The sequence below is a fragment of the Callorhinchus milii genome, unplaced genomic scaffold, assembly GCF_018977255.1.
Source record: "Callorhinchus milii isolate IMCB2004 unplaced genomic scaffold, IMCB_Cmil_1.0 Scaffold2, whole genome shotgun sequence".
Lineage (NCBI taxonomy): Eukaryota > Metazoa > Chordata > Chondrichthyes > Chimaeriformes > Callorhinchidae > Callorhinchus > Callorhinchus milii.
Window position 1 is genome coordinate 78,203,181 of NW_024704743.1, and position 24,620 is coordinate 78,227,800.

The window sequence follows — 24,620 nt, forward strand, 5'->3', positions numbered from 1 at the left end:
ATCTATTGACACAAACCTAAAAAGGAAACGTAAATTATGGTTTTGATGTTGAACCCTTTTCCTTGTGTTTGTTCAGCAGCTCCAGTAAACCCTTCCATGAGAAAGTGGCTCTCAATATCTATGGAATTTAAATATTTATTTTTATACAAAAAAAAGGCTGAGTAACCAGCCCTTTCTGTGTTGTTGCAGTCTTGGGTGTATCATTTAAGCCACACGACAAAAAAAGCTTTTGAAATGTTCCACCACCACATTTACAATCAATGGCATGGAGGAACACCAGCAGCATCAGTGTGCAAGCTCCAGGGCTTGCGCTGTTCACATTGCTGCAGGATGTTGAAATCCAGGAGTGCAGGTGCAAAGCAAAAGTGCCAGCACAGCAGCTTCAAGTTGAATACATTGGTTACTTTTTTATGAATGAAAGAATGGAAAATCATCTATCAGGCTCAGTACCAGGATAAACAATCATAGAACGTCATCACACAGAAACAGGTCATTCAGCCCATTGAGTCAATCCTGTCATTTGTCTCCACATGGGTAAACCAATTCAAATCCCACTTTCCTGCTCACACCCCGCATCTTTAACATTATAAAGGGATAGTGAAAATCAATATTACACTACCAAGTTTTCTCCAGTGCTGAGTATACACAAGTCAGATTTACTTCTGTCCTAAACTGGCAACACAAAGAAGATACAAAGTGAAATAGTCACATGCATTGTAGTGAAAGCACAGATCAAGATTTGAATCTTGCAACCCTCTAGTCCAGCCGTCACTGGGGATTGCCCACTAGGTTACCAGGAGAACAATTTTGGAACAATCCATTTCAATGCAGAGTTTGAACTTTATTCATGGAATGTAAAAGATTTGTGTAAGGTTAGGTAAGACATCAAACACCGATCCCTAGCTGAGATTGTGAAGCAGTAACTGCCTAACATCAGCAGTGGGAAAATTTTTAGAATCCATAACAGAGGAAAGGATGAATTCCTTTTTTTTGATCAGCCGGGTATCCAACTCATGCAGAAACCCATCACCAAGCTTAAGAGAATCCAAACTAAACAGAGACGCATGAACCCACCTATACACGGAAATTCCCACGTATTGGAATGGAATGCACACACTCTACCTGGAGGAACGAATCCTACTTACACAATTCCGGAAAGCATTAGGCACAGGTTGCCAAGAGCCAAGGCTTGAGAACCCCAGTGTGTTCTGGGGTATTGCTGGAGTTTAACCAGCCATAAACACATAGCACTGAAATATCCGGCAAGCTTTCCCACTGCTTACCCATCTTGTACCATCCTACCCATTAGGGCTTTGGTTTGCAGGGTTACCAGGAGCCAAGTGGGAAGAATCTCTGGTCTCGGTGACTGGTCTGCCCATCCAAGTCCTACAGATCAGCGAGGCTGACTACGCCGTCATCAACAGTGCCTGGATATTTTTCCAAGTGGAGAATATAAACCGTGAGGTTTCTCCAGAAATCAGTGATGGGACCACTGCTCTATTTAATGTGTATAACATATAAATGATCTGGATTTGGACAAAGGGGACACAGTTACATTTTACAGACAACATAAAAATAGGGAGTTGGGGTGAACTGAGGAGCAATTTCAGGGTAATCAGATTTTGGGAGAAAATATATATTATAAATGGTAAAAAAATGACTAGTTACGCTACTGTTGGAGGATTAAGTCATGCTCTGGGCATCCTACTTTAGGAAAGATGTTAAGGCCATGGAGAGGGTACAGAAAAGATTCACTAGAATGGTACCAGGCATGATTTATTTATGGAAGAGAGAGTAAAGTGGGACTTTTCTTACTAGAACAGAGAGGTGCTTAATCTTCTGAGGGATTCGATAAGTAAACAGAGGGAGGGAACTTGCAGGTTAGAAATATACTACTTTCTCTTCTTGGCATCCCCTGAAGCATGGTTTTGCGGATTTTTTTTAAAATATCAGTTTTATTTACTGAAAATAAAGCACACTAATGGCATCTGTTGATATAATGATTATACTGTACTAAACACCGAGCCTTTCTTCTAGTAATAAATATTCCTTACAGTTACTGCACATATGGCAATTGGTATTCCCTCGTGCAAAATGCGCTCTATGTAAACAGCTTTATAAAACTTAAAAGTCAAGCTTTTCACTGATAATTGACCAGGTTAGTGAATTACTCCGAAGTTTTCATTTTATCCTAAAATTGAAATGTTTGTCAATCACATCAATCGTCAACAAGTCTCGCACAATTTGTGTGCCTTCTCCAGCTACACGTGGAAATAGTCCATGCCTGTAATATGTTATTTCCTCCGATTCCAAAAATACATGGACATACAGGCCATTTCTATAACATGTTCTCTTATCACCTGACTAGTATTTAATTTAAGAGAAACTAGGAAACTATTACATTTTAAAAATAACAAATTGGTTAATCAATCCACAACTGTTTGTGGGACACTGCTGTGCGCAATTGGCTGCCACGTTTTGCCCACAAAATGTACAGTCAATTTACTTTACAGTGTACTCTGATGCGTTTTGAGAAGTCTCAAAGACGTGATAAGGCACTATATGAAACACAAGGCTTATTATTATTGTAATTATCATTATTATCATAGACATTAAGAGATTAGAGGAAGTGAAGAAGACTCTCCTGGAAAATGGATCATTCACAAAAATAAACTGGAGTAAAGCACTGTACATTCACAAACAAAGCTGCATGTCATAAAACTCCATGGGCTCAGACATTCCACGTAAGTTAACATTTCCTCTTGCTGCTACATTACTCCAAATACCATCACAATTCTCCCCAAATAAAGATGATCCATGAGATTAGATTTCAACATTTGTAAGCCTGGTTACAGAGGAAGCCTGTCCTCTCCAGGATGCAGTGATGTCCATCCCAATAGGTAACCGGAGGCCAATCTTGACTGTGCTAACAAGAGTGTCAGTGAGCAAATCATGTGCATAGGATGGGGTGTTGGAAAAGGAGAATAGGTATTGCTAAATTGTAGGATGAATCAGAGTATGAAACAAAAATAATGACCACTAACTATTATAATTCTTTCCATGAGCTCTGTTCCAGTGGACGGAACTCTTACTGAGAGGAAAAAAAATCTTATTGTTAGCTTTGAGTAGGTTTGTTACAGGCTCTTGCAAAGCCTCTGGAGAAGATCAAATCGAACAATTGGTTTGTGTTTAAATACAGACAATAATAGTCAAGTTGTGGGGCTGGAAGGTGGCCTAGTAACTGGGAAGCAGAATAAAACTGCCTATGTACAAGAGGCCAACATTTTAGGCCACAGTTGTTTTTAAAAAAACTTTGCAAACCTTTCTTTCCTCTGGCTACTTTGATCGCCTCAATTTTATACACAGCACATGAGAATCGATTTGAGCTCATCTTCAGAATAGTCCCTTAAACATTCTGAAGGGACTATTTTTCAATGTTTCAAAAAAGAGCCAGTTGCATGTCAAACTCTTATAACCTTACAAAAAATACTGACACTGTAGTTTGGGGCACAGATGCAGAGCTCCCCTCGTAGCCGAAACTAGTGTTAGGAGGAGACGGAATGTATAATCTAGCTTCTTCCCCTATACGACTTTACTACTGTAGGTGATGTGGCTTTGAGTACAGCTGAATAAACTCAGCCGGAAAGCTGTTAGGACAATCATGCCAGTGAATATGCAGCAGTGCTGCCCAGTTAATGGGCAGGTTGAAGGAATCACTCATTTTCAAAACAGCCCAGGCACCAACTCAATGGCCTGGCAACAGTTACTTGAATCTCCCTTGCCCACAGGGATCTGCCGGTTAGCAGTCTTGTACTGTACCTGGATAGCATCTGTCCACATACGATTGTAGCCCTTCCACCAGCTGCTTGTTTGTCTTCTCCCACACCAGTCAAACCTTAATTGGGACCTCTACAGATGTATTTGCCATGACGTCATTAATTGGTAATATATTACACTACTTTGTGTTGTGTTTCCACCCACACCACTGGAGGCCTCATTAAGCTAAACAACAAGCGGTGTGCTTTGAGATAGCACTGATAGTAAATGCTTAAACAGTGGTACCAATAAAAGAGTTTCTGGTTTACTTCCTGCTCATAAAATTTTATGCCACACTTTAAATGGCCGGATCTGCTTCTAACAAGCTGCATGCTGTTCTACTAAAGCCCCTCAAACAGCTACAATTATGTTAAAGGTATTTTAAAAATGTTAAGTGACAGCTCATTAACCCATCAAGGCATTAACCCTTTCACCAACCCATTTGTTTTATACTGGAAGCTTGTTAAAGCAGTAAATCCTGGTTGTTCTACAATTAGGTAATAATGAAGGAGGAGGAGGGTGTTTATCGTGGGGTTTAACCCATCAGAAATAGTTTGGGCGTTGAGCTGAAGCAGAAGGTCTTTCAGGTCAATACCTGGTCAGAAGCCTTTCTTGTAGTAAGATGACTGCATCTGTCTGTAGTGTAAACTGAGGAAACATACAGGGAAAGTTGCATCTGCCTGGGAATCTGGCTCAACTTCACAAGAAACAAATTCACATAAGCTTATATCTCTGCCTTTTGAAAAAAAACAATCTGCACAGTAAGGTTCAAACTCACACTGCGGATGGTTGACAGTAACACAGGCACTGTTTGGGCTGATACCCACAAGAGAGCTGTACGATTGGCCTTACTGTAGCACTGCTTGGCCACGTCTCTCGGCAGATTATAATAATAATCCTTGCATTTGATATAGTGCCTTATCACGTTTTTGAGACATCTAAAAGCGCTTCACAGAATACACTGTAAAGTGAATTGACTATCTTGTGGGCGAAATGCAGCAGCCAATTGCGCACAGCAGTGTCCCTCAAACGGTCATGGATCGAGTGACCAAATTATTATTTTTATTTTATTGAAGGGATTATTATCTCCGGAAAAGCAATCCGCCAATCGACTAACAACTGAGTTCCTACTTACTGCTAGGTAAACAGAGGCTTGTGGAGTAAATAAACTTGCCCAACAATTTGCCCTGCAAATGTGAATATTGGAAGCTATTAAACTGTTCTGAATTCCCAGAACAAACTCTGGACACATTGTGTTTAAAACACATTCATACGAATACCCCTCTATCCATAACACAGATTTGATTCAGCTGCACAATGGAAAACTGTTCTGAGTACCTTCCTTATCTGGCAATGCTTATGCTTTAACTGAGGTCAAGTTAGGCTACTCATTCAACAGGAAAGAAGGAGAAAGTCACAGAGAGCATTATCTTTTTAAGAGCTTCATTACCCAACCAGGACTCAGCAGACAATAAACTCCCAGCCCGCTGCGGGACTTCAACAGGAGGTCTAAGAGACCATGTTCATAGTTTCTTCTTCCAAAAACATGAGATGAGATTCAGCAGGGACAAATTCCACCTGGGTCTACATTTACACTGTTTTCTTAGCATTTAACGGGCATGAAAAATTCGGTAAATCTTTGAATTCTGTCTCAGGTTTGAAGCCAGTTCTCTACAGATATTTAAAAAAAAGATTTTAATGCAGTAGCAATGCACTACAAAGTAGGGGGGAGGGCAGAGGCGGAAGCAGGGAGATCGAAAACATGGTCGAAGAGGAGGGTCTTAAGGTGGGTTTTGAAGGTGACGAGGAAGGGAGCAAGATGGAGGGACTGCGGGATGGAGTTCCAGAGAGTGGGTGCAGAGTGACAGAAGGCCTACCCGCCAATAGTGGGGCGAGCGAGGCAAACAGGGTGGTAGGGGGTTAGGATGTCGGAGAGGTAGGGGGGAGCAAGACCGTGGAGGACTTTGAAGGTGAAGACCAGGATCTTGAACTGTATCCTCTGTGTGATGGGAAGCCAGTGGAGTTGGGCAAGGATGGGGGTGATAGGGTCGTGGAGCCTAGTGCGGGAGAGAACCAGGGCTGCAGAGTTCTGGATGATCTGCAGCCTGTGGAGGGAGGAGTTGGAGAGACCGACAAGCAGTGAGTTTGCATAGTCGAGCCTCGATGTAATGAAGTATGAGGGTTTTGGCGGCCTGCGGTGTGAGACAGTGTCAGAGCCGGGCGAAGTTGCGGAGGTGGGGGAAGGCAGAGCGGGTCATGGCGCAGACGTGGGGTAGAAAGGATAGTTGAGGGTCAAACAAGACCCCAAGGCTCTGGACTGGCTTAGCAAGGTGAGGTGAGGAGATGCTGATGGGAGCCAATCAGGAAAGCCTTGGTCTTGTTGACGTTCAACTGAAGAAAATTAGCTCTCGTTCAGGACTTGATGTCTGACAGAGTCAAGGGTGGAGGCAGAGAGGTAGAGTTGGGTGTCATCCGCATACAAAAACAATCTTTGAGCAACGAACATGGAAGCTGCATGCTTAGAAGGAAACATATAATGAAAATGCCCACACTATCTTCCATTGAAATACCTTGTGGATCAGATAATCGGTGGCCATATCTTTAGCCACTGTGCTCCTAACCTCTGGTACTCCCTGTCTCAAGCTCTTTGCCTCACCCTCTTTATCTACTTTTAAATCCCACCGTAAGACCTACCTCTTCGACCATGCCTAAGGTCACCTCCACCTCCTCCCCTGTTGCCGTCCAACCCAGACACTGTGCAGTGCTCGAAGACGTTACTCTGTGTGAAGGGCACCATGTAATTTCAAGTTGTTGTGTCTACCACTTTTCTTCCCCTATTTGCAGCAGATACATTTATTGAGGTTGAATGAAAGATTTTCAACCAACATATGTATACACTGGAACTATCATCTTACCAACCACAATCATACCAAGTGCAGAACCCAAAGGGGATTATGGTTGTGCATAGCAAATTGAATGTGATAACCGTTTGTAGCTGTAATACAGACTGTACTCTATGGAACAAGTTATTAGGAGTATTACATGAATTAGACCATCCACATCATTATGGTACTGAGTTTGAACATCGCTCTCGTACCAGACCAGACATTTATAAATAACTTCAGTTGCTTGACGATCCGAGTAAACACATGGATTCTCAGGTTAATTTCCAACTGAAGTAAGTCACAGCGTAAAGAGATCAGCCAATTCCCTCCAATGTAAAAACTTTACTCTAATTTACCACCATTTGAGTACAGCAGTTGGAACCAAATGCTCCAACTTGAAAATCGGAAGACAATGAAAGGCTGAACCCGCTCTCTCTCCTAGCTGTTCTCATTTACCAGTTAAACTTGTGGTTCTGGGTGCCTCTTGAGCCGGTGTAGATTTGGTACGGCCTTGCTGCCTGCGTTTGTTTGCTGATCGTGTTGTCCGAATATGCACCTCACTGACCTTGAAGAAGACCACCATGAAGGGCTGCTTGTCATGGGGCCCGTGCTGTCCTATCAGACCGGCCAGTTTGGGGTCGACACTTTGACCTGCAACAATATGAGAAAGGTAAGTAAGTCTCAAAGTGTTACATTGGTTTCTGTTGATCTCTGGCTTGTACAGAGTGTTTGGTGGCTCACGTGGCAGTCATGTTATTCCATAACTCAGAATAATTGCCTTTGAAACACTTTAACATTGAAGACAATTTACAGAGAGTAGTTAAGATCAAATATCGTATCGTAGAATCATACAGCACAGAAGGGGGCCATTCGGTCCATCGTGTCTGTGCCAGCTCTTTGAAAAAAGCTATCCGATTCAATCCCACTCCTCCGCGCTCTCCCCACAGCCCTGCAAACTTGTCCTCCCCAAATAATTATCTACTTCTCTCTTAAAAGCTGTTATCGAATTGGCTTCCACCAACCTTTCAGGTAATGCATTCCAGTTCCGAACAACTCACTGCGTAAAAAAANTTTCTCCTCACCTCCGTTTCTTTTAACAAATATTTTAAATCAATGTCCTCGGGTTACCGACCCACCCGCCAGTGGAAATAGTTTCTCCTTGTTCACCCTATCGAATCCCCTCATAATTTTGAAAACTTCTATTAAGTTCCCTCTTAACCTTCTTTGCTCCAAGGAGAATAATCCTAGCTTCTCTAGCCTCTCCTGATAACTGAAGTCCCTCATTCCTGGTACCATCCTGGTAAATCTCCTTTGCACCTTCTCCAATGCCTTGACATCATTCCTAAAGTGTGGTGCCCAGAACTGAACACAGTACTCTAGCTGAGGCCTAACCAATGTTTTATAAAGGTTTACCATAACATTCTGACCACGACTTCTGGATGTTTCCCTGTAGAACGTTTTGCACCCGTTCCGTGATGTCTTCAACCCTGGCTCCAGGGAGGCAACATAATATGTGAAAGTCATGTCTTTGGTTGCAGAAACACCTGTCTACTCCTTCACCATTGCGTCGCCAATGACAATTGCATTGACACTCTTCGTTGTGTCCCTCTGTGCATCCATTTGCTTTCGACTCCCCTCCCCAGAGGTGTCATCACCCGGACCGGTATTCAGTGCAGAAAACCAGTTTGTGAGTGCCACACTCTCAAGGGAATTCTGCACTGCCCATCCCCTCTTCCTTCCATGCCAGGTGGTCACCAACTCACTATCCTGAACCCTCTGTGGTTGTGGGGTGAACACCTCCTGAAATATTAGATCCATGAACTCTTCAGCCTCCCATATCCTATGTAGTGACACCAGCCTCTTCTCAGGCTCAGAAACTCTAGAGCTCAATCTTGAGCAGCCGGAGGCACTTCCTGCACACGTGTCTGTCCAGGGCGCGCAAAGCATCCTGGAGTTCCCACATGGCACACATTGTGCATTCAACCGGTCTCAGCTGCCTTGCCATATTTCCAGCCATTTTTTATATAACTTAGATTTTATAATTATGCACGAAATTCGTTAACAGAATTCTTACTCTGTGATCCAGCATGAATTCATGTAACTTAACAACAATCTAATTGTTTACACCGAGAGGTTTTTCTTTGGTCGGGTATCATTTTCTGCTCCATCACTCTGTCTCAAATACATTCTTGATGACAGGATGCTCTGTTGGACTAACTGGGGAAAGCACTGTAAGGAACTTAGATCAAATGTGTTAAGTTCTCTTATTTTACACAGAGGAGGAGAGAACAGTTGCAATTAGCAAGAGGTACGATGCAATTGACCATGGTGATCTGGGTTTAAGGAGGGAAAACTAGGTTTCCCATTTCTGACCCCTGATATTGGGTTGAGGATCAACAGGCTTGGTTGTGATATTCTCATAGCGGATTAGCCCGATACCAATACTCAGTGGCTCGATGGACACATGGGTGATGACCATGTGGGAGAGGTTTTGGAGAGCATTCTTGGAATGGGACCCAATCAATGTTCAGAAGAAGAAATGAAAAGGGAAAAATCGGAGAAGAGTGATCGATTTGCTGCCTTCTGGCATTTTCCATTTCTTCTGAGGGAATACTGTAGTTTGATTTGAAATTATACCATTTACAGTCTTAAGAGAAATCAGCATTACTACATAAGCAGGAAAATGTCAATGTAATTTTTTGGAATTTTTTTAAAGAGGGTACAGGAGCAGAGAGACCAACGAGTTCACATACACAGGTCTTTGAAGATGGCAGGACAGATTGACAGAGCTGTTAAAAAAAGCATATGGGATCCATGGCGTTATAAATCGAGACAGAGTACAAAAGCAAGGAAGTTCTGCTAAACCTTTATAAATTACTGGTTAGGCCTCAGCTGGAGTATTGTGTCCCAATTCTAGGCACCGCACTTTAGGAAGGATATCAAGGCCTTGGAGAGGGTGCAAGGAGATTTACTAGAATGGTAGCAGGGATGAGGGACTTTAGTTATGTGGAGAGATGAGAGAAGCTGGGATTATTTTCCTTGTAGCAGAGAAGGTTAAGGGGAGATCTAACAGAGGTGTTCAGAGGGTGTTGATATAGTAGATAGGGACAAACTGTTTCCACTGGCAAATGGGTCAGTAACCAGGATACATAGATTCAAGATAATTGGCAAAAGAACCAGAGGGGAGATGAGTTTTTTTTATGTGTGTGTGTGTATATATATATATATATATACATACACACACACACATATATATATATATATATACACACACACATATATATATATACACACACACACATATATATATATATACACACACACATATATATATATATATACACACATACACACACAGAGAATTGTTACGGTTTGGAATGCACTACCTGAAAGGCTGGTGGAAACAATCTCAATAACAACTTTCAAAAGGAAATTGGATAGATACTTGAACAGCAAACATTTACAATGATATGGGAAAAGGCAGGGGAGTGGGACTGATTGTGTAGCTCTTCCAAAGAGTCAATGCAGGCATGATGGGTCGAATGGCCTCCTCCTGTGCTGTAATATTCTATGATTCTAAAGACAATTTCAGTATCCGAGTAGCTTTAAAGATAAAAGCGTATTCTTCCTTTGTTTGACAAGTTTAAAGAACAATCCAACTGTCCATGGTAAATGAGCAGGACCACAAACAAGCAACTTGCAATCTCTGGAAAGTTATTACACTTTCCCCATAGGAAAATGATCCCCATTGATGATGTTTAAAATGCTACAAGACACTATTCTGCATAAAGGGTGCTACATAAATCCAAGTTGTTGGTGTTTTATACATTTTCTATCAAGAATACAACCCATAGATATGGCACAAGACATAATGGGTTCAGTGATGACCTCTCCCCTCCTGCGCAGAACATTTCTATGTGGGGTATATGGTTATATTTTAAAGACTCTTACATTCCTCGACGGGCTCAGTTGACAGCACTTTTATCAGAAGGACATGGGCTAAACTCACACAGTCTATGCTGACAATCCTATGCAGTGCTGGGGGGTGCTGCATTGCTGGAGTTGTCAAGCCTTTGATGAGTCATTAAACCAAGGCCCCACCTGCTTGTTAAGGATCCCATGGCATTATCTGAAAAGAGAAGGGAGTTTCTAGTGGTATCCTGGCTAATACTTGCTCAAATAAAATTGCCCATTTGCTTCATGGCTATGTGTGGGACATGGTGGTGTGCAAATTGGCTGCCATGTTTGCCTACACTTTAGATGTCCTCCCAAGGTGAAAGTTGCTATATCAAATGTAGGTATTATTTTTCTATAGACGATAACTACATGCACTGTTCAGTTCAGACAGGGGAGATCCTTTTAATAGAGTGAGAATACTTTAAAACATGGGAGAGTTCTGTCTAGACATAGGTGATGTGGCCGTTATGAAAAAAAGGAAAATATTTGACTGCACAAAAATAGTTCTGACTAAGTCATTACACATAAAGCCATGGACAATTCAGATCATTGCTTGCGTTCCAACTTGTGATCTCACAAGGTGTGAGCAATTGCTCCATTAGAGGACCAAAGTATATTTCACAACAGAGCAAATTAGTTTCAGCAAATACTGGAGGGGGTGGGGGAAAAGGAAGAGAAGGAAAGACACAAGGCGATCCTAAGCGGTTGGGAAGGTTGAGAGGTCAGGTCGAAGAGCTGCATGGTAGCTGAACTTACTTGGCCTAATTGAGCAACTTGTCAGCCATGATATTATGTGAAGCGCCACGATGGATCGAAAGCATGTTGCTAGGAGCCACATTACAACACTCTGATATTATTTGGATAGCTGCAATGTCTGGATACAATTATGCCACTGTCCTGACTGTCAGTTGCCAACATTTAGGTTTAGCACCTGCTGCTTTATGCATCTCCCTCCCACTTATTTGTTATATATAAGCAAGTTAAAAACAGCACATTGTGCACACAATAAAAAATATTTTACAGCTTAAAAGGTTGCACCATTATTCTTTAACTTTTTTTTCAAAAAAGTGTTCACTTCACTGATGGCTTTGTTCTTGCCACATATGGTTCAATGAGCAACAATTACGACTGGTGGGTTAAGTGATTCAGACAAATCGGATGCCTACAACAGGCCATGTCAGTGGGAGTCTCTGACTATGTTCTTATTTAGGTTCCTTGGCCAAGGGAGCAGCCAGGTAACTTGCTGTCAGACCACCACTAATTCCATTGACTTTAATTCTAACTTTCTTTTGCAGAGTTTTGTAAAGAATATTTTTATGTTACTACCTGGTCCCCAACAGCACTGCAAGAGAGCTGAAAACTAGTACACAGTTCTAAAGCTGAAGTACTCTTAGAGAAAGAACAAACTTCATTTTATAACACTTTATCATGATGCCTCTAAGGCTCTTCACAGGGAATCACTGTCTAGTTTAGTTACTGCTTTTTTCAGGCAAGCACATCAGCCATTTGCATCAGGAAACTCCTACAAACAGCTGTGTGGTGAAAGACCAATTTATCAGGATGATTGTTAAACCAGGAGAAATTCCCTTCTCTTTTGCAATGCGAGCTCAACAACTTTACATTGTGTATTGCTCAATTTCTAAAGCTGTACGAGTATAATGTAATTAGTGCAGATGAAACTTAAGAATAATTTATGGAAATAGCAAATTAAAATAATCCTTGGCTTCACTAGTGTTTTTCACAATGGGAGGATGTCTCACAGGATTTTACTGTAAAGTGTAGCGGCTGTGTTTTGCAGGTGAAAAACAAAACCAACAGAAAGACAATATATGTGCTGTAAACAGAAAAGGAGAGTGTCAGTGAAAGGAAGACAGTATGTGTGCTGGTCTAACATACATAATAAAGATTAAACTTGAATTGATCATCAGCGACTTGATTTCATGAGTATCCCCAAAGTATTTCACCATCAACTAGCATCTGATTAATGTTCACCAGTGTCCCTCAGAGCACTAGACAGCAGACTGGATTTGGTATTACTAGACAGTCGATTCTAAACATTCCCTCCCCACTAAAAAAACCCACTAGAATGCCAGCACTCAATATTTTTGAGTCTAGTAAAGTGGATGTTAATGTTTTTTTTGATGAAGAAAGTTTCTATTCTAGATATTGTCAAAAAACTCTGATTGTCCAGCACTCTGGGACGTCTTTCCGACGTGAAGGGTGATATACAAGTGTATTTTTTGTTGTTTATTTCCTCTTTTAGGAGCTCATACTGTATAAATTTGGTTTACAGCCATTTGTGGGGGAAGGAAAAAATCTTAAGGAGTCACTGGAATTCTTATCTTGAAAATTTTCTACAGCGAGAATCTGTTAGTAACAAATAATTTTTTTATATATAAAACTAAATCACAAGTTATTGGAGTACTAGGACATGATGTTTAATTTAACTTCTTTCAAGGTCTCATTCAAAAACTGCAATCCTGGCAATGTTTGGGGGAAAGTCAGCCAATAAGCCAATTTTACTAGAACGATTGCAATTTAAAAAAAAAACATTGTTCATACTGGGTCTGGGCATCAAATCAGTATGGTTTTAATTATTTTATCAGCATGTACATGTTCTTTCAATTCTTGAATTGATTTTCTGGCTCACTTTGACAAACACATTGCGCGGTTTATGAAGCACCATCTGCACCAAGACATCAACTTGGAGAGAACACTTCACTGAAAATGAAACCATTCATTGTTGATTGAAAGGTTGACCTGTTGTCTAAATATTGATATTGATAGGCTGATTCCACTTGTTGGCGAGTCCAACACGAAGGGACACAAGTATCAGATAACCACTATAATACATCTAAAAGGGAGTTTAGGAGGAAATTCTTGTGAAATGCAGCCGATTCTCTGGCTGAAGCAAAAAGTATCAATATATTTAAGAGTCTTGATGTGTACATGAGGTAGAAGAGAGTATAGGAGAGGAATACAAAGGATGGGAGCTTGAAATAATTAGGCCAATCGTCTGTTCCGGTACAGTATCATTCTATGTAATTCACCCACAAAATATACAGTCAATCCATTTTACAATATATTCTGTGAAGTCCTTCGAGACGTCTCATTGATGTGATAACGCGCAATATCAAATGCAAGGATTATTATGCTAAGCTTGTAAGTGTGGTCAAACTTAAAAAAAGAACTGTTCTGGGCAGGCATTTGGGCTCTGCATTGTTAGATATACCATCCTTCAGATGAAATGTTAAACCAAGGCCTTGTCTGCCTGTTTAGGGGATATTAAATATCCCAAAGCGCTTTGAGACATTTTTCAATGATAAGGCGCTATATCAAATGGAAGGATAAGTATTATTGTTGCAGCGAACAATTTACCTTGTACTGTGCAATATCTTACCATTTCTCTCTAGAATTCTTTACATGCTCATCTTTCTTCTTTTGTATAAAGATTGATATGAATATTTCATTAGCTGGTTCACTCAGTTTTAAATATCTCCTACAATTGTTTTTACATTGTATAAATATATATGTATATATAAAAATGTGATATAAACAGGTGTACCACAATAATAAACCTCAAACAAGCAGTGGTCGGTTTCGGGCCTTTGCAATTTTTAACATTTACATGTTTGAGCACAACCTAAGTGTATGATGAGCATATAATACAGGCTACAAGTGAAGAGTGCAAACCCTAGCCAATTACCCCCCCCACAAACCAAAGCCCTAAGGTCAGTTGTAACCTGCTAGTGTTGCTTCGACTGAGATCAACTAACTCAGAACAAGTGAGGGATTGAACAAGACAGCTCAATGGTCTGTACGGCTCACTCACTGGATAAACCCACCTAGCGGTCAGGCAGGCAGCCTTTGTCTTGTTAAGAGTTTTCCTCATGTGCACAAACAATATTTGGGCTCAGGACTTTGGATAGTTTCCATTTCAGATGAGAGCAGGAAAGATGAGTTCAGAGGCGGATAGATTTCAGACAGAGACTTCGCAGGAAGTCGAGATACAGTCTACTGTGCATTGCTCTATCCTCTGCCAAAAGTTGTCCAGTGACTTCATCTATTTACATTACCACCATCAAGACATTGCACTGTTCTCAATGCTCAGGCTACCAGCAGGTGTGTCTGTTCAGGCAGCAAGCACTAAGTGAGGCTTAAATGTCCATTACCTCAGTTCTGCACACAGAAACTTTCATCAGTAAACACTCCTGAGATACTGATAACCTCAAGTCTACTCAAGTTTAATACATTCTTACACAGAGAAACTTTAATCATACCTTTCAATCAGTGACAGGAAATGTTGTGCTTCTGACTTTCAGATGGGTACTGAAAGGATGGAGAGAAATAGAGTGCGAGAGAGAGAGAGGTACTGTGGTGAGGTGGGGAGAGAATTGTTCACCATTGTATGGTACTTCTGTGACACTACAACTCTCAGTGAAAGTTTTTAGTTCGTACCCATATTTTATTTTATGTGATAATTTGATGCGGTTCTATATCCATAAAGGGCCAGATACAATTAGTAGGATCATCGGGTTCTCCACTGTGATAGCACAGATCAGGGATTGAACCTGGAATATTTCTGGTTGTTTCAATATGATTTATATCAGCAGTAGCTCCATCAACTCAGGCATCAAGTGACCTGAGAATCTTAACATGGAACATTATTCCTTTGATAGTTTGGTCATCTAGGAGAAGCTAATTTGAAGTCTTCGATCCCCTTAATAATTAGAGTTGTGCTACAAACAAAATTATCATGAGGCTAAATTATACCTACTAGTGTTTACCAGTAGAATAAAGGTGTTCTATTAGTTCGGCTGCCAGACCTTCATACTGTTTTACATACATATAAACTACCGATTTTAAAGAGACACTACTTACCTTCCATCCTGCTTCATAAATGGGCTCTCTTTCTATTGTGTGTCATACTGACCACATCCAATGCAAAGTCTCATTAATTCTGGAAACTTTGGGAAAGCAATCTGCCAGTGGCTTTGAAGATGGTGGGTTGGATACTTTGCCAGACAAGCTGAGGAATGTCAATACTCAAACACTGTAGTTATTTTTATCATAATTTTATGAAGAATGGATTCATAAAATATGTTCATACTTACAAGTACTTCAGGAGTTTGTTTTACTGATGAAAGCTTGTGTGTGTACAGAATTGAGTTAATGGACACTTAAGCCTCACTTGCTATTGCCTGAACAGACCCACCTGCCGATAGACTGAGCAATGGGGACAGTTCAATGTCTTCAAGATGGTAATGTAAACAGATGAGCATGAGTCACATGAATAACTTTACGTTAGGATTGAGGATAGAGCAATGCACAGTAGACTGTATCTAGACTTCCTGCGAAGTCGTTGTCTGAATTCTATCCGCCTCTGAACTCATCTTTCCTGCTATCATCTGAAATGGAAACCATCCAAAGCCCTGAGCCCAAGCATTGTTTGTGTACATGAGGAAACCTCTGCTAAACAGATAATGCTAGCAGGACATAGACAGCCTGCCTGACCACACAGTGGGTTTATCCAGTGAGTAGCTGAGCTATACAGACTAGGAACTATCTGGTCAAATCCCTCATCTAATCTCAGGCAAAGCAGCACTCGGCAGGTTACAGCTGACCTTTGGGTTAGTGACGGGGATATAAAATATATCAGCCAGGATTTCTATTCCTGAACTGTTTTCCATATGATATGTTTATCACAAGCTTCTGTTGTGCTCAAACATGTGATTGGTAAAGATTAAAAATGGCAAGGACTCTAGACCGATCACAGCTTTCTAGTTTGAGTTTTATTGGATACTATACCTTCTTAATTCACTATTTCTTTGCAATACATGTTTATTTACAGCGAGAAAATACCAAATAGTCAAAACCACGTGAGCGCACCATGTTTTTATTTAAATGTTTTAAAAAACAATGAGCTTCAGGCATCATGTACAGATACTATTTGCACTCTAAATGGCCAGCTCGCTCTATAAACCACAGTATAAAATCATTCCAGACAGACCTAAGGCATTTTGTCCTTTGCAGGAACGTAGCACCAGCTGCAATTTAGATGGGCAATAGTAGATCTGCTTTGATAAGCCACATAGCAAATATTAAGAATAATGAAGCACATCTTTTCCCAGCAGCATTAAGATACCAGATCTTCCTTTTTTTACATTAATATAAATTCTGGTGAACTGGAGGATGAAAGGTGGGAGTGGGGGAAGAGAGAAAATAAATTAATTATATAGACAAGAGAGCAATGCAAAGACTCGCAGTCATTTCTCATCTTTGATGAAGATGATCAGTCCCTATACCATCAGAAATAGATTTTATAATCTTTGAAGCAACAACCCGTCACTGGCCAATATTATGATCAAGCCGAGTGTACTCGCTCTCTACAAATTGACTATGTCTTCAGTGCTGGTAAGTCAGTAATCTTTTGAATATCTGTATTAAAGGTCCAGAACTTGTTCTTCCTGCTCAGATGGGAATGGAAAATAATTTCCAATTTATGTAATACCTTTCCTATTAAATTAAACATCTAAACACTTTATAGAACAATATTAGAAATGAGTCATGATTTGGTCAAACTTAACAGCTAATCTACTCCAGCAAACTCCAATATTGGCCTTATCTCATCTTTGAGATGCCTCAAAGCACTTCACAGAATATACTGTAAAGTGAATTGACTGCATACCTTGTGGGCAAAGCGCTGTCTATTAGGTATGTTTCCTAACAGGTGAACAGCCACCAGGATCAATGTTGAAGGTCAGTGGTTGCATCTACTATACCAACAAAGCAAATCTTTCCACAACCAAGAAACTTTTATATTCTACATTTATACACATTAGTTAAGATGTGGAGTAGAGTATTTGGACTGTGCATCAGTAGTTGAAACTACAGTCTGGTGTCAGAGATAAATGAACTCTTCTGATTGAAGCATCAAATGTAAGAAAGTTTTGGCCTCGTGCCTTGTGAACTAGCTGGACAGATGGCACCAATGTAGGACCTGTGAAACTTTCTGTAGATGGGATACTGGGTCTGATAAAAGTCTGGAATCTAGATGATGTTTCTTCAGGGACATTCAGAGTTTAGCACAAATTTCTGGCATTAGAGAAAAAGCACCTTAAGGACCAACCAACAGGAGGTAATGGCTCACGAGTTAGTAAAGAGTGAAGCAATAAACTTCAAAAGGGAGCCAAAATCCAAAGGTAGAGTGCCTTTGTACAATTACTCAAATTAACATTTTTCCTTTAAGGATGAACCCAGGACTTGCCTCCTCCCTCACCACATTACTCCACAACTAATTTCAAGGAGACATCAGCATGGATTTAGTGGGGGAGCAAGAGCTTTGGCTGAGAGCCAATCTGAAACTGTCCAACACCAAGAAAGCTCAGTAGAGCCTGAGCATTGGTCTATAGATTTTTTTTCTATTTCCAGTGGGAGCACTTTGGACGAAAACTTCTCCTTTAGATGCAAGTTCCCCTTTAATGGTTTGAGACTACGCCAAAGGGCAGCATGCATTGGCAACATGTGCCAACCATCTGGAACTATAAAACCTTGATTGTTCTGCTTGATGCCTATGTGGAACCAAACACGTTTTAGGTCTATGGCTTGTGTCCCATGGGCATAGTGCCCTAATGATCATATAAGCAGTGTTTTTTTTAAGTGTTTTCCTGAAACTATTAGTCTTTCAAGCCACAGCAGTGTAGGAACATAACTTACTTTTTCTCAGCCTCACAGCACTGACTCTTGCAACTCCTGCTAAATGTACATCAGGTAATCGAGGAGGAAGAATCTCCACTATGCTGCCAATGCCCTATATTCCCCAATTACTCAGTGGATAAATACACTGCAATGCTGTAATGAGCAATAAAGATGAGAAATATCCCAGGTTCAAACTCTGGTCTGAACAGTATATGCAAATTGTAACCCAGAGTATCAATGGGGGGAAAATTACAATACACCTTGCTGTCCCAAGCCTAAGGAAGAGGAGAAGAGCAAAAGTTCAGGGCTCCCATAGGAGCATAGAAATATACAGCATAGAAGGAGGCCATTGGGCCCATCGTAGCTGGGCTCAGTGATTAGAGCACTCGCTTTGCAAGCGAGAGACCTGAGTTCAATTCCAGGCAGGGCGAAACCTTGGGCAAGTTTCCTTACTCCACACAGAGCCTAATAATAATCCCTCCAAAAAAACAAAACAATAATAAATTGGTCATTTTCAATCTAAGACTGTTTGTGGGACATTGATGTGCGCAATTGGCTGCCGCGTTCGCCCACAAATATACAGTCAATTCACTTTACAGTGTGTTCTGTGAAGCGCTTTGGGACGTCCTCCCGACGTGAAAAGCGCTATATCAAATGCAAGGATTATTATTATTATCGTGTTTGTCCCAGGACTTTTAAAGAGCAATCCTTATGGTCCCATTACTCCATACCCTTGTAGCTTATTCTGATTCCAGGTTGCAACTGCTGGAAAGCTCGTGACAGGCAGGCTGGGACACAATCAGAATTTGTACAGCCCTTCGATCCTCTCTGCCTATGGTCATGGATAAAGAACATCCATTTGAGCGAGGTACTCGTGGACTGCTATCCCCGGGGGTGGGGGGAGTCAAGTTCAGCAAAAGCTTCACTCCGTTTGGGAGAGCAAGAGGTCTGAAGGAGACCCTCATTGTTTAAAGTGACACTGTTTTGTCCTGCACTAATCTCATCCTGTAACTACGTTCAGCAGCCTCCCTCCCAAGACTGAAGACAAACATGTTGGTAAGTTTGGAAAGCTTTGGTTTTTAAAGAACTATTGATTCAGATGACATTTTAGGGGTTTGGTGGCATACTTTCCAGAAAGTTATGACAAAATAAATAAAAATGCAGACTTTGGTCTCTAAGAGTTTTGGCCAATTCCTCTGCTTTCCAATGCTTCCAAGTGTAGAAGTGGGAGAAGGAAAAGCTGCAGATCAACAGCGCAATTCTTGGGCTTAACCACGAAGGAAGTCAAGTTCCTCAGTGATTCAAGATTTCACAAGCTTATTCAGCAATTGGGGTCTCATTCTGGTCAAACTTGGACAATGGGAAGCTGTAACCTATGAAGAGCACTGACGTCTCCAGCTACAATTTTTTTCTGCATTTGAGTCAGACTTACAAAAGCAGGAATTGGCATGGATTTGTTACGTTAAAAAAAAGTAGTCAAGTGATTGAGCTGCAAATAACTTAAATTTACATATCATACAGACAGAAGCTTCACTGTCAAAAGAAAAGCTTACTTATGGAGCAGCACAAATGCAGACTGAAGAGAATAAGCTAAAAATATACACAACATAGCTGTGTTACATAATAATAATCCTTCATTGGCAATAGTGACTTTCACATCAGGAAGATGTCTCAAAGCACTTCACAGGATTTACTGTAAAGCGTAGTGACTATTTGTAGGCAAACATGGCAGCCAATTTGCACACAACAGTGTTCCATAAACAACCATGAAGTGAACAATAAATTGGAACACTCGCGTTTCCAATTACAACTTTTTTTTTACTGCATTTGAGTCAGACTTACGAAATCTGGAATTGGCATGGATTTGTTATTTTTAAAAAATGTACTCAAGAGCTTGAGCACCTGTAGCACCTTTCACATTGGGAGGACATCCAGAGGTCCTGGACAGTCGAGGGTTTGCACCAATATTACCTAGGGAATTGCTGGTCAGGACATGGGGAGAAACTCTCTTATCATAATGATAACATATCCTTGAGGCACAAAGTATTCTCACATCTCTCACACCGCCTGCACTTCATCTCCTCAAAGAGCTTCTCCTCTAGCCCCCGGACCGTCTCGTGCGTCGTTCCTCAGGGTTCTGTACTTTGTCCCCTCCTCTTCAACATCTATATGCTCCCTTTTGGTGACATCATCCGCAGATATGGGGTCAACTTCCACATGTATGCAGATGACACCCAACTATACCTCTCTGCCTCCGCCCTGAACTCGGGGACTACTTCTGTCCTGACAGAATGTCTGTCAGACATCAAGTCCTGGATGAGAGCTAACTGTTTTCAGTTGAACATCAACAAGACCGAGGCTCTCCTGATTGGCTCCTGTCAGCGCCTCCACACCTCAGGCGCTGACAGCATCACCATCCATGGTTGCACACTCCACGTTGCTAAGCCAGTCCGGAACCTTAGAGTCAGACCTTCAACTATACTTCCCACTCCACATCTGAACCATGATCCGATCTGTCTTCGCCCACTTACGCAACGTCGCCTGGCTTCAACACTGTCTCACACCGCAGGCCACCGAAACCCTCATACACGCCTTCATTACATGAAGGCTAGACTACCAAACTCCCCAACTCCTCTCTCCACAGGCTGCAGATCATCCAGAACTCTGCAGCCCATGTCCTCTCCTGCACCAGGCTCCATGACCCTATCACCCCCATCCTTGCCCAACTCCACTGGCGTCCCATCACAGAGGATACAGTTCAAGATCCTGGTCCTCACCTTCAACTCTGTCCATGGTCTTGCTCCTCCCTACCTCTCCGACCTCCTAACCCCCTACCACGCTGTTCGCTCTCTCCGCTCAGCAGGCTTCGGCCTGCTTCATATCCCCCGCCTTGCTCGCCCCACTATCGGCGGGCGGGCCTTCCGCCACTCTGCCCCCACCCTCTGGAACTCCATCCTGCAGTTCCTCCATCTCGCCCTCTCCATCACCACCTTCAAGACCCACCTCTTCGACTGCGCTTTTGATCTCCCGGTTTACCCCCCCGCCCTCCCCCCCTCCCCCACCCCAACCCTCAGCTCGGGTCTGTAACTGTCTGTCCAGCACCTTGGGACGTTCTCCCGATGTGAAAGGCGCTATACAAATGTAATTTTGTTGTTGTGTTTCACACAATGGGTATGCTCAACTTAACAATGGTATATGAACAATCAAATAATACTCCATGTACATCTGCCATCTTCAATATATAAAATAACTATTCAGCATACACACACACAAAATACCTCCCATTCCAGGAGGGAATTTTTAATGGACATAAGCAAGTATTACCATGAAATCTGACATGTATGCAAGTAGTGTTACTGCTCAAGTTTACCTACCATCAATGGTGTCCACACACAGCTCGAGCCCAAGGTTGTACTGGGGGTTCATCACCCATAAGTTGCTAGTGGCAGTGATGTCAAAAACAAGCCAGCCATCTTCTGAGGCCCAAACTGTCCTCGTGTCCAGCAGGAACAGATCAGCATCTCTGTCAAAGGGAATGACAAAATACATCATGTTAAAGCAAAAAACGCTTAAGTTACACTTGAAAGTGTTGAACATTTTATTCTCATCATATTAGAAGAAGGGGGAATTACCATATTGTGCATTATCCCTTGCTATTCTGCTCTAAGAAGTGCAATGAACATTGTATATTGGAAAAGAAAATAGACTCAATTGAGTCTGGCTTTCACAGAAGCAATTTGTTTCTCCAATGGTAATCGATTTAAAATCCTTACGACTTTCTTATGGAACTTTCAGTCTAGTCTTAAGCATGGTGATGTGTTTCAGCATATGTCAGACACCTGGCTTACCAGTTATTTGGAGAGAAAAAAAATTGCAATTTTATGGCACCTACATTGGCAAAGTGCCTCCAAGCACTTTGTAGTAATTACTGACACTCCGTGATAATGTAGGCATCCATTTTGTCCCCAGGAAAATTCTACAAACAGGCATAAAGGTGAGTAATCAATGTATCTGGAGAATTATTGACCAGGGGCTCAGAAGAAACGTCCTCATTTCAAACAATGTCGCAGAATCTGTAATATTCATCTGAACAGAACTTTGTTTTTTTTAATTTCTCAACCAAAGGATGGTATTTCCAAAATGCAGTTTTGTTCCAGTACTGCACTGCAGTTCAGCCTAAACTGTGAGATCACATTCAGAATTTACAACCTTCTGACCCAGAGGCGAGAGTGCCACCAACTGAGCCAAGCTGACATGTACTGGAATTATATTCACAAGTACAACTCTAATTAGTTGGCATTAGGTACTCAAATGTCTATAAGACTTGTGTTTCTTTAAATTATTACTCTGAGGGTAAAAAACAGAAGTTGCAATGTTAAAATCAAACATTCATCCCAATATAAATTAATTATGGCATTTCAATTCTGTAAATCTTCAAGTACAAGTTTCCCTTGAAAGACGTAACAATTTTAAATTGCATACCATTGGAGAAACAAATTGCTCAATCGATTATCACATGATGCATCAAACATTGGCAAGTTATCCATTAAACTCTCAGACCTCTGCACATATACTGGTGATCTCAGCATTACCAAAAGCATGAGCTACAACAACTTGCACTTATATAGCTCCCTGCACACGGGCTAGTATCCTGGAGCTGCAGACAGGGAGTCTGACCCCAAGCCTGGGGGAGATGACTGTAAGCACAATCAAAAAGGAAGGTCTTTAGGTGGGGTTTGAAAGTGAGGAGAATGGGGGCAAAGCAGAGAGATTGAGAGATTGCACTTTGGGGTCTAGTGGCTGAAAATACAGTCGCCGATGGTGGAGCGGAGGAGACGAGGGACAAATAGGAGGCCGGAGCTAGCCGAGTGGAGGCAGCAGGTGCTGGAGTTGGGTGGAGGGATGAGCAAATGACAGGAGTACTCACCACTATGCAGACACACTACTTGCTCTGGAAACATACCAACACTGTTCCCTGTTACTCCCCATTGCTTTCACTCCCTACACAACTGCGTAACTGGGCCCAAAATATTGGGCTGCGGATGATCGTCAATAATAATTATCCTTACATTTTATATAGCGCTTTTCATGTCAGGAGGATGTCTCAAGGCATTTATCAGCATATACTGCAAAGTGTAGCAACTATTTGTAGGTGAAGGTGGCAACCATTAACTCCAAGCACTTCAGTTTGACAAATTAAACCAGTATATAAAATCACCAGATAACAACAACAAATTACATTTGTATAGTGCCTTTCACATTGGGAGGACGTCCCAAGGCGCTGAAATGGATGGATACAGGTGGTTAAAGTTCAAGTCATAAAATAGAAAGTACAGAAAAGCACACTAAATGGGAACTCCAGGTTCTCTGACTTAGGGTAGATATGGATGACACAGTATTCAGCTTTTTGGCAAGGTGTAAACAAAGAATCATTGCACTTAGGCAGGACCAAAATTTCAATGCAGTTAGAAAGTGAAATATTGCTGCCATCTCAGATTCGGTGGAGGTTTTAATGGCAGCATTAACTTAAAATCAAGCATTTATTCCAGAATCAATACTAGACTATGAACTCACATCTTTATGTCCTTGGAGTACAAATTATTTCTCAATTGATAGTGTGAGCTCTCACCTGTACACACAATAAGACTCACCAATATTTAAACAGGCCACTAGAGGGAGAAGTCAGTGAAGTCCTCTATCTAAAGGTCATGGAGGAAACACAGCTCAACAAGGCAAGACCAGCTCAACTGAAGTACTCATTACCACCCATGATGGAAGTAAATCAGCCACGCTCAGGGGTATACTTTGTGTGTCTTCTTGACCTCTACTGTCTTCAACACTGACGACCACTCTCTTACTTGATCTTCTCTTCGTCCCTTGTGGGACTGCACTCTCCTGGTCCTAATCCTAAATTTCCCATCGTTTCCACTTTTCCTTCAATGGCTTCGCCTCCTACCTCCATACAATCACCTGCAGCATACCACTGGGATTTATCCTGGGTTCCCTCCTCTTCCTCACTTGCATGATATATCGGCATACATTGGGGGTAAGTTTCTACACAAAATTTCCAAAAGAGCTTTCTTCACCTCCACCACATTGCCCACCTCTGTCTCTATCTCACCAAATGCCTCCAAAATCCTCATTCATGCCTTTGTTACCTCCCACATCGAATTTTCAAATGCATTTCTTGTCAGTCTCCGTAGTTCAACCATCCATAAGATCCAACTTACCCAAAACATGACCCACGTCCTCACCTGCACAAAA

At 41.5% G+C, this 24,620-nt stretch overlaps 1 protein-coding gene across 1 annotated transcript in view; it reads right to left on the reverse strand.

The window, feature by feature from the left end:
* Nucleotides 1-24,620, reverse strand: part of bmp6 (bone morphogenetic protein 6) — a 66,312-nt gene that overhangs the window by 4,844 nt on the left and 36,848 nt on the right. Inside the window, exons 3-4 of the mRNA XM_007903413.2 lie at nucleotides 21,731-21,879; nucleotides 7,158-7,352 (exon numbers count right to left, since the gene is read on the reverse strand). Coding sequence (XP_007901604.2) covers nucleotides 7,158-7,352; nucleotides 21,731-21,879 — 344 coding nt within the window. The remainder of the gene's footprint in view (nucleotides 1-7,157; nucleotides 7,353-21,730; nucleotides 21,880-24,620) is intronic.